This window comes from Aquarana catesbeiana, linkage group LG01 (genome assembly GCF_042186555.1).
Source record: "Aquarana catesbeiana isolate 2022-GZ linkage group LG01, ASM4218655v1, whole genome shotgun sequence".
Taxonomy (NCBI): domain Eukaryota; kingdom Metazoa; phylum Chordata; class Amphibia; order Anura; family Ranidae; genus Aquarana; species Aquarana catesbeiana.
Window position 1 is genome coordinate 605546085 of NC_133324.1, and position 13507 is coordinate 605559591.

Below are 13507 nucleotides of genomic sequence, written 5' to 3' on the forward strand. Positions count from 1 at the left end.
GGTTTAATACTGCTTTAAGTTGTATATATTACCTTCCACATTTCTGGCATAAGTGGTCACCCTGGCCCGAGGGCTAAACTAAAGAACATATAGGCAACAATAAGCTAAGGGTCAATGTAAGGCTTAGCAGCCTTTGGAAGCTGAAACTAGCTCACTGATATTCTAAAATATTTTAACCTTGAATTTGCCAAGGGCAATCTGACGATCCCACAGCAATGCTGGGTACAGAAAATGAAAGAAGTACTCTTCCAGTGGCTTGAAAAAGTATTCATACCCCTTCAAATTTTCCACATTTTGTCATGTTACAACCAAAAATGTAAATTTATTTTTTGGGATTTTATGTGATAGACCAACACAAAATGGCACATAATTGTGAAGTGGAAGGACAATGATAAACGGTGCATTTGTATTTAGCCCCCTGAGTCAATACTTTGTAGAACCACCTTTCGTTGCAATTACAGCTGCAAGTATTTTTTGGGATGTCTCTACCAGCTTTGCACCTCTAGAAAGTGACATGTTTGCCCATTCTTCTTTGCAAAATAGCTCAAGGTCTGTCAGATTGGATGGAGAGCGTCTGTAAACAGCAATTTTCAAGTCTTATCACAGTTTCTTAATTGGATTTAGGTCTGGACTTTGACTGGGCCACTCTAACATATGAATATACTTTGATCTAAACCATTCCATTGTAGCTCTGGCTGTATGTTTAGAGTTGTTGTCCTGCTATTTTACAGGGATATGTAATTAGAGGACCTCCGGCTGTTGCAGAACTACAAGTCCCATGAGGCATAGCAAGACTCTGACAGCCACAAGCATGATACCCAGAGGTAGAGGTATGATGGGACTTGTAGTTTTGCAACATCTGGAGGTCCGCTAATTGCATATCCCTGTGCTAGAAGGTGAACCTCTGCCCCATTCTCAAGTCTTTTACAGACTCTAACAGGTTTTCTTCTAAGATTGTCCTGTATTTGGCTCCATCCATCAATCCATCAACTCTGACCAGCTTCCCTGTCCCTGCTGAATAAAAGCATCCCTACAACATGATGCTTCCACCACCATGTTTCACAGTGGGGATGGTGTGTTCAGGGTGATGTGCAGTGGTAGTTTTCCGCCACACATAGTGTTTTGCTTTTAAACCAAAAAGTTAAAGTTTGGTCTCATCTGACCAGAGCACCTTCTTCCACATGTTTGCTGTGTCCCCCACATGGCTTCTCGTAAACTGCAAACAGAACTTCTTAAAGCTTTCTTTCAACAATGGCCTTCTTCTTGTCACTTTTCCATAAAGGTCAGATTTGTGGAGTGCATAACTAATAGTTGTCTTGTGGACAGATTCTCCCACCTGAGCTGTGGATCTCTGCAGCTCCTCCAGAATTACCATGGACCTCTTGGCTGCTTCTCTGATTAATGCTCTCCTTGCCGGGCCTATCAATTTAGGTGGACAGCCATGTCTTGATAGGTTTGCAGTTGTGCCATACTCTTTCCATTTTCGGATGATGGATTGAACAGTGCTCCGTGAGATGTTCAATGCTTGGGATATTTTTTTATAACCTAACCCTGCTTTAAACTTCTCCACAACTTTATCCCTGACCTATCTGATGTGTTCCTTGGCCTTCATGAAGCTGTTTGTTCAATAAAACATACCTCTGAGGGCTTCACAGAACAGCTGTATTTATACTGACAATAAATTACATGCAGGTGGACTCTATTTACTAATTAGGTGAAGTCATTTGGTTCCACTACATTTTAGTTAGGGGTATCAGAGTAAATAGGGCTGAATACAAATGCGTGCCACACTTTACAGATATGCATTTGTAAAAAAATTAAAAACCATTTATCATTTTCCTTCCACTTCACAATTATGTGACACTTTGTGTTGGTCTATCACATAAAATCCCCCAAAAATACATTTATGTAATTGGTTATAACATGACAAAATGTGCAAATTTCAAGGGGTGTGAATACTTTTTCAAGGCACTTTAAGTTGCCGCTTACTCACTAAAAGTTTCTGTCTTCAATTACTTTATTAAAGTCTAAAAGCCACTTTTGGAAAAGGAACTCCATTAAGATTAAATATTTCAGGCAACAGATTTCCTGTTGAACCCTTTTTCATTTTGTTTTTACTAAGCTATCCCAATTAACATCTATGCAGAAGAGACAGTATATATTTAATCTAAAAACTTACTGAGCTGATGTTTGGTCTGTATTTGAGCTCTAAAAATTAAATGCTGCATTGAATAATACTGATTACAGTTTGCCACTTTGTACAGTTCCTTTCCCTTATTATTGTGTCTTTGGGGCAGGATATAATTATAATGGAAAAAAAAAAATAGAAAAAACTTTGAAGGTCTTTAACTATTCTGTACACTACTAAAAAAAAAAAAAAAAAAATATAAATACCTCTTGGCTTTAGATGGTGATCTGTTTTGCTAAAACCAACCTTGCTAAAAAAAAAAAAAAAAAAAGTCTAGCTTATTTACATTGCTCCTCTCCCCACATGCAAAAACAGTGGTGTTGTGGGTAGCACTCTCACCTAGCAGTAAGAAGGGATGCTGGTTCGAATCCCTACCACGACACTACCTGTCTGGAGTTTGCATGTTCTCCCTGTGCCTGCGGGGGTTTCCTCTGGGTACTCCGGTTTCCACACTCCAAAGACATGCTTGTAGGTTAATTGGATCCTGTTTAAAAATTGTCCCTAGTATGTATGAATGTGAGTTAGGAACCTTAGATTGTAAGCTCCTTGAGGGTAGGTACTGATGTGAATGTACAATGTATATGTAAAGCGCTGTGTAAATTGACAGCGCTATATAACTACCTGAAATAAATAAAATGCAAAAAAAATAATAAAATAAAGAAATATATTAAATATAGTTCTGCCCATGATGCCCAGACAAAGGTGATTTCATACTCATTCTGGGGAGATCCTGGGAATGTGGAGAAGCCCAAATCTTGTGAGAACATGCTTCTGCAATGTGTAAGTCATCTTACAAAATTTGGGCTAGTCAGCATTCCCCAGGATCTTGTGGCTAGGAGGATGATGTCATAATTTGCAGTAAGGAAGTGGGATCGTAAGTATATTTTGTGCCTTTTTTCCCCCACAGGCTTTTGTTTTACAATTTTTGCAGCATTTTGGCACTGTGTGGAGCAAAGGTAAAGTGTAACTAAAGGCAAAACTTGTTGTTTTTTTTTAGCATTGATAGAATGTAGAGGGATTAGAACTCCTGTCAGTCTTAATTGCTGTCTGTGCCCCCATCACTGTTACTATCAAAAGTAAAAGTAAAAGAAAAATTTTGAGTTGACATTAGAACACTAATAGAGGGAAAATCTTCTACTTGGGACACTAGTTCTGGTGACACACTAGGATTCCCTCATTTTGGAGGGATTTCCTCTCACTTTCTGTTTTAGCTATGGAACAGAAAGTGAAGGGACATCTCCCTATAGGGACACAGATGCCATGGGACTGTGACGTAATAAGGGGCGGGGTCACTGGGTGACATCACCCAGTGACCACGCCCCATCCCTATATAAGTCATTGCAGGCCGCTCATACAGCATTACAGTGGGAGAGAGCGTCGTGTCAACATCGGAAGAAGAGAAGAGGGAAGAAGACAACGCAGAAGACTGGGCCACCGCTAGCAAAAGAGCCGGCAAAAGAGCAGAGGATAGAGGAGGAGCCCGGCAGAAGATACCGGAGAGCGGGAGAAGAACCGGAGAGCGGGAGAAGAACCGGAGAGCGCAGAGAAGAAGGAAGAGACCGCGGAGAAGAAGGAAGAGACCCCCGAAGTCGGAAGAAGACCCCCGGAGCTGCCTAATAAATTACTTTAAAAATCTGTCGTGATTTTTTTTAATTGACACTTTTTTCCCCTAGGTGAATGGGTAGGGGTACGATGTACGCCATACTCATTCACATAGGGTGGGGGGCCGGGATCTGGGGGGCCCCTTATTAAAGGGGGCTCCCGGATTCCGATAAACCCCCCGCCCGCAGACCCCAACAACCAATGGCCAGGGTTTTCGGGAAGAGGCCCTTGTCCTCATCAACAAGGACAAGGTGCTTTGGGGTGGGGGGGCCTGCAGGGCGCCCCCCTGCCCCAAAGCACCCACCCCCCATGTTGAGGGCATGCGGCCTGGTACGGTTCAGGAGGGGGGGTGCTGGCTCGTCCCCACCCCCATTCCTGACCGGCCGGGCTGCGTGCTCGGATAAGGGTCTGGTATGGATTTGGGGGGACCCCCACACCTTTTTTCGGCGTAGGGGATTACCCTTAAAATCCATACCAGACCCAAGGGCCTGGTATGCTCTTGGAAGAAGAACCCATGCCAGTTTTTTATTTAAAATTTGGCGTGGAGTTCCCCCTCAAGATTCATACCAAACACAGTGCCTGGTATTGGCGGGGATCCAAGTCGGATCCCCGTTCATTGAAAGTCGGACGCATGTCGGCTTCTAGTCGCAGGGCAAAGTCGGATCCAAAGTAGGACGGCTGTCGTGTCGCACCAGTGTGAACCCAGCCTTACTATGAAAAAAAAATGTCTTCTTTAGTTACACTTTAATAGGTGGACCTTGCCTGTATGGCATCTGTGTATAACCAAAACACTTATATTTAGCTTTGAATAGAGTAGGTAAATATTAGGACCTCTGTCGAATTTTTATTGCTGTCTGTGAGGAGGACAAGGTAAGTAAGCACTTGGGTGGGAGAGAGGGGTTACGCTTTGAATACCTACCCTACCCAGAGCTAAAGAAAAAAGGTTTGGCTATACATATCAATATATTTACAAACTTGTTTCCACGCGGGTTTTAAAATAAAAAAAACAGTAAGAATTGGTTCACACTGGAACCTGCCGCAGATCGCACAGGAGCGCTGTGCGTACCTGTTCTCCATTTCAGGGACGAATCAGGGCCGAATCTGTGCCTGAATTCGGCCCTGAAACGGAGCCAAAGACGCAGAGTGCACTCTGCAGCCGCAATGGAGATATGTGAACCGGCTCCATAGGGAGCCAGTCACATTCTCCAGCTATGCGAATTGGATGCAGAGAAATCCGCATCCAATTTGCATAGATGTGAACCCGGCCTGAATCTGCTACTTATATCCACAAACAAATACATATGCCACATGCAGTTTATGTGAGCTGTACTCACGTCAATATTGCAAGATCTATGTCTCTTCCTTTCCCCAAGGCAATATTTTCCTCCAATAGTTGGCCTAAAATCCAAAGCAGAAATTAAATGATTATAAATTGCCTTGTTGGATATAAGTTAACTATAGATTAAAACCAGACATGTGAAGAATGGAAAAATTAGTTTCGTTTAGTTTCGGATAGATTCAATATGTTACTAATTTTGTTTAATTACGTTTATTAATTTTCTAACAAATTCCAAATTTTTGGAACGATTCGAATTAGAATCGGTCAAAAAATGATTGACTGATTCGAATTCTGTGGAAAGAATAGCTGGCTCATCAGCTGTCAGTGGGCCGAGAGCTGAAATGTACACAAAAGAATGCTGGCAACGAATAATTCAGAAACAAAACAGGGTGGGTCCCCATGCCAAAATTAAAAAAAAAAAAAAAAAAACGTCGTGGGGTCCCCCCAGAATCCATACTAGACCCTTATCCGAGCATGCAGCCCGGCAGGAATGGGAGGGGATGAACGAGCAACCCCCCCTTCCTGGACCATACCAAGCCACATGCCCTCAACATGGGTGGTGCTTTAGGGTAGGGGGGCTCTGCCCCCCCATCCCAAAGCACCTTGTCTGAACGAAATGAATTGCACACGTCTAATTAAAATGGCCAGGAATAAATCACAAAACAACATAGGTGATTAAACCTACCTTGGACTGTCACAATGCCTGACAGATGTTGACACTCCTCCTCCACAGGTCCTGCTGCATTCTCCCCAAGTTGACCAGGGTCCCCAAGCTCCATCCACTCCTTCAGGCCGTGTCCCAAAAGGAACACATTCCCTTTTATAGCACCACTACAAATTAAAAATAGTCATTATGAAGTTGACTTTCAACTAAAGCAATTATTTTGGATGTGAAATGGTCTCTTTGTACTTTTTGATTCAAACATACTAAGCTCACTATTAGTGAGGTCCTTTCTGCACACCACCAAACCGTGCTGCCCTCTGCTCTTGGATTATTTACATCTTAGCAAGATATATGGGAACACTGCCTGAAACCTTCTTCATTAGATTAGATTAGGCGACCCCATCTTCTACCATATATAGTAAACCACCTTCTGATTTGGGCAATTGCGTTTGTTGGGCAGTTTTCCTTTCAATTCCACCCAACAAATAAGGTTTATGCTGGTGGGTCTTCCTAAGGTAATATCCGGCACTCTCAAAGTCCCTTTTTTCTTTCGAATTTTTGTGTTATATATTTCCAAACATACAAAGCGTTTCCAATATATATTTAGGAACCTTAAAGATTTTTCTAAATATCTAAATGAATGGCTTTTTCTAAATATCTAAATGAATATCTAAATGAACATGATCAAAACTTTTTTATACACAGGAGGAGCAACCCATCGATCAACTATTGCTAGGAGTCCATGGGAAGGGACTCTTGGACAATGCATCATTTTTACACCATGGGCATGCTCATTAGAACAGCAGAGCCATTCATACCAGTAATGTGACGCTGACTTGGGGTAGAAGAGCCTTTTCCACCATTAGGGTTGTATTTAGACATCATGCAGCCTTAGCAAAAATGAATCTTGATGTCCCTTGTTTAAGCTCCACCCCTAATGCTAAAATGGTCTACTTTATAAGCAGGACTATTTCTCAACTGTATAGATCACCAAAAATAGAAAAGAGACATAGCTTCATGCACATCCTTTCCCCTACAGTTATTTAGCCACAAAGGCTAAAGTCCAAGGCGTACAGAAGGAAAAATAATATTAAACTGTAATCACAATTAATAAACTCTGAGGTTTGCCGCTGCCCTCCTTAACCAGGCTACCCAAGGCACTGGCCCACAAGTGCCATTACAGTAAAGACAACCCTGCCCACCATCACATGTTATCACAACAACAGATCTAAAATGGTAATAAATGTGGAAGAGGAAAGGGGGCTCTACTTGGTGGCACTGCCCCTATAAATAGGAGAGTGCATACTGTTGTGCTACTGTGCACAAAGCATAATTATTACAGAAAAATAAATTCCAGACTGTGTTTTATTATAAAATGAAAGCAAAATATTGAGGACTTCAAGGAGAGAAATAAAGTGAGAAGTTTAGTAAGAATAGGAATGGTGGGGGTAGTCTTGAACATGAAAAAGTGTGTGGTGAGTTGTATTAAAGGAAATATAAACCTCTCTGATTTATTGAAGATAAATAAAAATCTGGATTTAAAAATACAAATACAACAGCCTTGTAAAATTTTCTGGGTTATCTTAGTGCTAGGGTATAGGAGTTACATATGAATATATCTGCAAAACCACAATACATTGGTGCAGCCTGCAATAAATGCTTTTATGTAAAATAAATATTTTACATAACTAAGAAAACAGATATAAAAGATACATTTAAAAACACGAAAACTTAAAAAAAAAAAAAAAAGGAAATAACAAGCCAAAAACCATTATATTTCCCATTAAAGTTTAAGGTTAGGGTGAAGGGTTAAGTTTTTATGAATTTATTACTATTTAAGGTTAGTGTTTGATTGTATGTTGGGGATTCACTTTAAATGTAGGGTAACTATTAAGGGCTGAATTGTAGGCTAGGCAAGGGGTTTTGTTCAGTCTTAGGGAAGATTAAAGCAGAGTTCCACCCAAAAATGGAACTTCTGCTTTAGGTGATGGTGACCCCCTGACATGCCACATTTGGCATGTCAAATTTTTTTGGGGGGGAGTGGATACCCAGTTTTTATGGGCACCCAGCTCCCACTTCCTCCCCGGGCTACGTGGCACCGGAAGGAAGTTCATCACTCCTCCCTCCCTCCCTGCAATCTTCTGGGACATCTCACAGGTCCCAGAAGATTGCCCGACCATTCATAGCGTGCAGTGCGGCTTGCGCATGCGCAGTGCTCGCCCGGCTGTGAAGCCACAGCCTGGCACCCATAGTTAAAATTTTGGAGCCTCGGAGAGGAGGGGGAAAGGAGCCGGGCTTTGTGAGCCTGCATCGCTGGACCGTGACACAGGTAAGTGTCTGATTATTAAAAGTCAGCAGCTACACTTTTTGTAGCTGCTGACTTTTAAATGGGTGAAACTCTGCTTTAAAGGGTGTATTTATATGCACATTTGTTCTGTTCAAATGTTGGGAAAATCAAATGTTACTAAGCTATTTTCTCTTTCGGTCAGGTGTTCCTCATTCATAAGATCAGAGTCAATCAGGGAAATATTGCATTATGGCCAATAGATGGAGCAGATGATCATAGGTCGGAAATAAATACTCGTGGCCATAGTGGCTCTAATGTGTATTTTTTTTCCTGATTCACGCTTTTCCTATAAATAAGGAAAAAATCTCCAACAGCAACAAAGGAAAAAATGTAATTCTTTAGTAGAGTAGTGGAAGTCTAGAACCCCAGACAGCTTTTTATTGCTTTCTGTGTCCCTCACAATAAATCTTTGTGTCAATGTTTGATCTATAGCACCAAAACCATACCAGCATATTTATGGGGTATTTACAGTGCCTTGAAAAAGTATTCACACCCCTTGAAATTTTCCACATTTTGTCATGATACAACCAAAAACGTAAATGTATTTTATTGGTATTTTATGTGATACACCAACACAACGTGGCACATAATTGTGAAGTGGAAGGAAAATGATAAATTATTTTTATTTTTTTTTTTGCAAATAAATATTTAAAAAAGTATGGCATGCATTTGTATTCAGCCCCCTTTACTATGATACCCCCTAATTAAAATCTAGTGGAACCACTTGCCTTCAGAAATCACCTAATTAGTAAATAGAGTTCACCTGTGTGAACTTTAATCTCAGTATAAATACAGCGGTTCTGTGAAGCTTTCAGAGGTTAGAGAACCTTAGTGAACAAACAGCATCATGAAGGCCAAGGAACACACCAGACAGGTCAGGGATAAAGTTGCGGAGAAGTTTAAAGCAGGGTTAGGTTATAAAACAATATCCCAAGCTTAGAACATCTCACAGCGCACTGTTCAATCCATTATCCGAAAATGGAAAGAGCATGGCACAAACCTACCAAGACATGGCTGTCCACCTAAACTGACAGGCCAGGCATTAATCAAAGAAGCAGCCAAGAGGCCCATGGTAACTCTGGAGGAGCTGCAGAGATCCACAGCTCAGGTGGGAGAATCAGTCCACAGGACAACTATTAGTCATGCACTCCACAAATCTGGCCTTTATTGAAGAATGGCAAGGAGAAAGACGTTGTTGTAAGATAGCCATAAGAAGTCCCTTTTGTAGTTTGGGAGAAGCCACGTGGGGGACACAGCAAACACGTGGAAGAAGGCGCTCTAGTCAGATGAGACCAAAATTGAACTTTTTGGCCTAAAAGCAAAACACTATGTGTGGCAGAAAACTAACACTGCACATCACCCTGAACACACCATCCCCACCGTGAAACATGGTGGTGACAGCATTATGTTGTGGGGATGCTTTTCTTCAGTAGGGACAGGAAAGCTGGTCAGAGTTGATGGGAAGATGGATGGAGCCAAATACAGGGCAATCTTAGAAGAAAACATGTTAGAGTCTGCAAAAGACTTGAGACTGGGGCGGAGGCTCACCTTCCACCAGGATAATGACCCTAAACATACAGCCAGAGCTACAATTTAATGATTTAGATCAAAGCATATTCATGTGTTAGAATGGCCCAGTCAAAGTCCAGACCTAAATCCAATTGATAATCTGTGGCAAGACTTGAAAATTGCTGTTCACAGACACTCTCCATCCAATCTGACAGAGCTTGAGCTATTTTGCAAAGAAGAATGGGCAAAAATGTCACTCTCTAGCTGGTAGAGACATCCCAAAAAGACTTGCAGCTGTAATTGCAATAAAAGGTGGTTCTACAAAGTATTGACTCAGGGGGGCTGAATACAAATGCACGCCACACTTTTCACATATTTATTTGTAAAAAATTTTGGAAACCATTTATAACTTTTCTTCTACTTCACAATTATGTGCTACTTTGTGTTGGTCTATCATATGAAATCTCAATAAAATACATTTACATTTTTGGTTGTAACATGATAAAATGGGGAAAGTTTCAAGGGGCATGCATACTTTTTCAAGGCACTATAAAGGGTGCTACCAAAGTGTATTGCAGAAATCTACTCACTAATTTTAAGTCACACTCTTGGGTGTGCTACATCTGCAGACCAAATCATTTCAATCAGCAATCAGCTTTCATCAGTTTCTTTTTTATGTTGTAACTTGTTCTTTGTTATCCCTCTGGGTAATATTTCTTACCCCCTTCTCAATGGTATTAGTTTGACAGATGGTCCCTTCAGCAGCTGGAATGCTGTTAGTGATGCAGCGGCCAGTTTTGCTTAAACACCAAAGTTCACTGCATACCTCCTGAAAAGAGAAAACAAGAATTATTGAGATATTTGAGGTCCAGTATGCTTTTAAATATAAAGTTCAAGTTTTTGATAAAGAGCTTGCAGCGTATTTTCACATTTGCAGGCAAATTGGGATAACTTCTATTTTATATTTACCTCAATGATAAGCACAGGACCATACTTCACATAGATCCACCATGTCCTCTGGTAAACATACAAGCTTCAGCTATAGTCCCCACATCTTGGCCATGCTGGTCTGATGCATTTCACCCAGACTGGGTTTAGTCTTAGAACGGCATGGCCAAGATGCAAGGGCTAAAGCTAAAGTCTGTATGTTTACCAGAGAACATGGTGGATCCATGTGGAGTGCGGTCCTGAGCTTATCAATGTGGTGGGTGAACAGAGCTAGACATGCTCCTAATGGGGCTGGCATCCAAAGCATGAGGAAAGCCGACAAGAGGACAAGCAGGTGCTGCTTTTCTTATGCTGTCACCTATTTTATATTTTATATATATTATATATTTTATTTATTGGGCGGCTTTTACAGACCCTATACACTGCTTTTACTTTGTGATCACATTTTTTATATGTATTGTGGTTTTTTTATGAATAAAAACACCCAGAATTACACTATATGGAAGCACTCCTTCCTTTTTTTACATATCCTGGAGAACTGAGAAACCACTTTTGCCTTTTGGAATCCATCTTTGGCTCTGCTTCGGTGGACATAGAGGGGACGTCCCGGCCCTGTAGAGGCTCTACCCTTGCCTCCAACATTTCACCACTTTGCCCAGGGTGGCATCAAGCTCCATTGATTCTATGCTCATGGCAGTAGAATCCAACCTCTCTGGTAAGCGTATTCCATCTATTCGCTAAAGTTGATGATATACAAGTTGACGGCTGGGAAGCAGACAGGATCCATACACAGATTATTTAATCTCACTGCGGACTGTTGTCCTACTTGGATTACATATTCCCCTTGTTACTTGGGACATTACGTCTATATGCACCTTGAACTTTACCCACTATTAATACATGTGTGTTTTTAGCGCTACAATTTATCTTATATTTGCTACCTATTTTATATTTGTTATATGTACCTATTCACATAGCACATAGAAAATTATCTAAACCCTTTCCCGCCGCCACCTCCCAGCCCTTTAACAGGTTCTAAATGCCAGAAGGGGAGTATTCCACATGATCGGAAAGCTCCCGATCGCAAGTATGCATCGGGAGCTTTCCAATACCTGCTGGTTACCGTACTTTCAAGAAGGACATTTATTTACACAGGATCGCATGTATGCGGCCGCTTGGTGATAAAGCCCACCGAGAGGCTGCATATCTGCATACGGAAATCGGGAAGTGGTTCAAATCACAAATTACCTTTCTTTTAGATTCTCTTGTCTGGAAACTCCAGCATTGAAAAAAATCCTACTAGTTCTCTTTGTTTATGGGTGGGGCTGGGGAGCTGCATTTTCCGTAGTTAACCCTGCCTGTGTTGCACTAGCAGATTTCATCTTATCAATTATAAACTAGATTTGAACACTGTCCCAACAAAGAGCTATAATGCCAAATGATAGTTATCTCATAAAATGTTCAGATAACATACAGAAATAATACATGTAATCTTTATTTGTTCTCATTAAATTGGAATGAACCCTTATAAGCCCATATTTTTCAATCCTTATTTTATATCTCCTTCAAATGGCTATACCTCTAAACAATAAGGGATACTTAGAAATATAAAAAACACCCTGCCACCATATAAAGAGTATGGGAATTGTGCGCCATTTGAAGGATTATATGACAAGAATAGGGGGAGAGGCTATTGAAGGCGTAGGCTTGACTGACATACATGCAAAAAACAAAGAAAGGGAAGATGGAGTAGTGTATTTTGCAGTATATCTAGAAGTATTGTTATAAAACAACATGTTAACTAATTTCATTAATTTTTAGTTCCTTTTTGGAACAACATTTTTGCAATATGTTTATATGATATGCATACCCTGAAATGATTATTGCAAGATAAATGAAAACTGAAATTTATACATATTCATCACTGTCTCATTTTTGTTAATGTCTTTCAGCATGTTCTGTATTCTAATGGGGAGGGATTTCTAGTCCCCAGAACTCCACTAATGATAACCACATGCAATGCAGTCAGACCTGTCTAACTCGCATATACACTGTTACTTTTCTCTTTGTTTTGGAAACAATAATATTAATGAAATAAGGAAAATAAATTCGCCTTTTAGTATTTTATCTTATGTCATTGTGAACATCACTATATGGACCCAACATACACGACATTGTCAAAAGTATTGGGACACCTGCCTTTACACGCACATGAACTTTAATGGCATCCCAGTCTTAGTCCGTAGGGTTCAATATTGAGTTGGCCCACCCGTTGCAGCTATAACAGCTTCAACTCTTCTTGGAAGGTTGTCCACAAGGTTTAGGAGTGTGTATATGGGAATGTTCGAGCATTCTTCCAAAAGTGCATTTGTGAGGTCAAGCACTAATGTTGGACAAGAAGGCCTTCGCTCGCAGTCTTCGCTCTAATTGATTCCAAAGGTGTTCTGTCGGGTTGAGGGCAGGACTCAGTGCAGGCCAGTCACACTCCTCCACCCCAAACTCGCTCATCCATGTCTTTATGAACCTTGCTTTGTGCACTTGTCCAAATCATTTGGTGGAGGGGGATTATGTTGTGGGTTTTTTTTCAAAGTTTGGGCTTGGCCCCTTAGTTCCAGTGAAGGGAACCCTTAAGGTGTCAGCATACCAAGACATTTTGGACAATTCCATGCTCCCAACTTTGTGGGAACAGTTTGGTGATGGCCCCTTCCTGTTCCAACATGACTGCACACCAGTGCACAAAGCAAGGTCCATAAAGACATGGATGGGCGAGTTTGGGGTGGAGGAACTTGACTGGCCTACACAGAGTCCTGACCTCAACCCGATAGAACACATTTGGGATGAATTAGAGCGGAGACTGCGAGCCAGGCCTTTTTGTCCAACATCAGTGCTTGACCTGACAAATGCGCTTCT

At 41.1% G+C, this 13507-nt stretch overlaps 1 protein-coding gene across 1 annotated transcript in view; it reads right to left on the reverse strand.

Moving 5' to 3' along the window:
- Positions 1 to 13507, reverse strand: part of ADAMTS10 (ADAM metallopeptidase with thrombospondin type 1 motif 10) — a 272206-nt gene that overhangs the window by 100106 nt on the left and 158593 nt on the right. Inside the window, exons 13-15 of the mRNA XM_073599198.1 lie at positions 10371 to 10478; positions 5815 to 5960; positions 5125 to 5188 (exon numbers count right to left, since the gene is read on the reverse strand). Of these exons, the coding sequence (XP_073455299.1) occupies positions 5125 to 5188; positions 5815 to 5960; positions 10371 to 10478 (318 nt within the window). The remainder of the gene's footprint in view (positions 1 to 5124; positions 5189 to 5814; positions 5961 to 10370; positions 10479 to 13507) is intronic.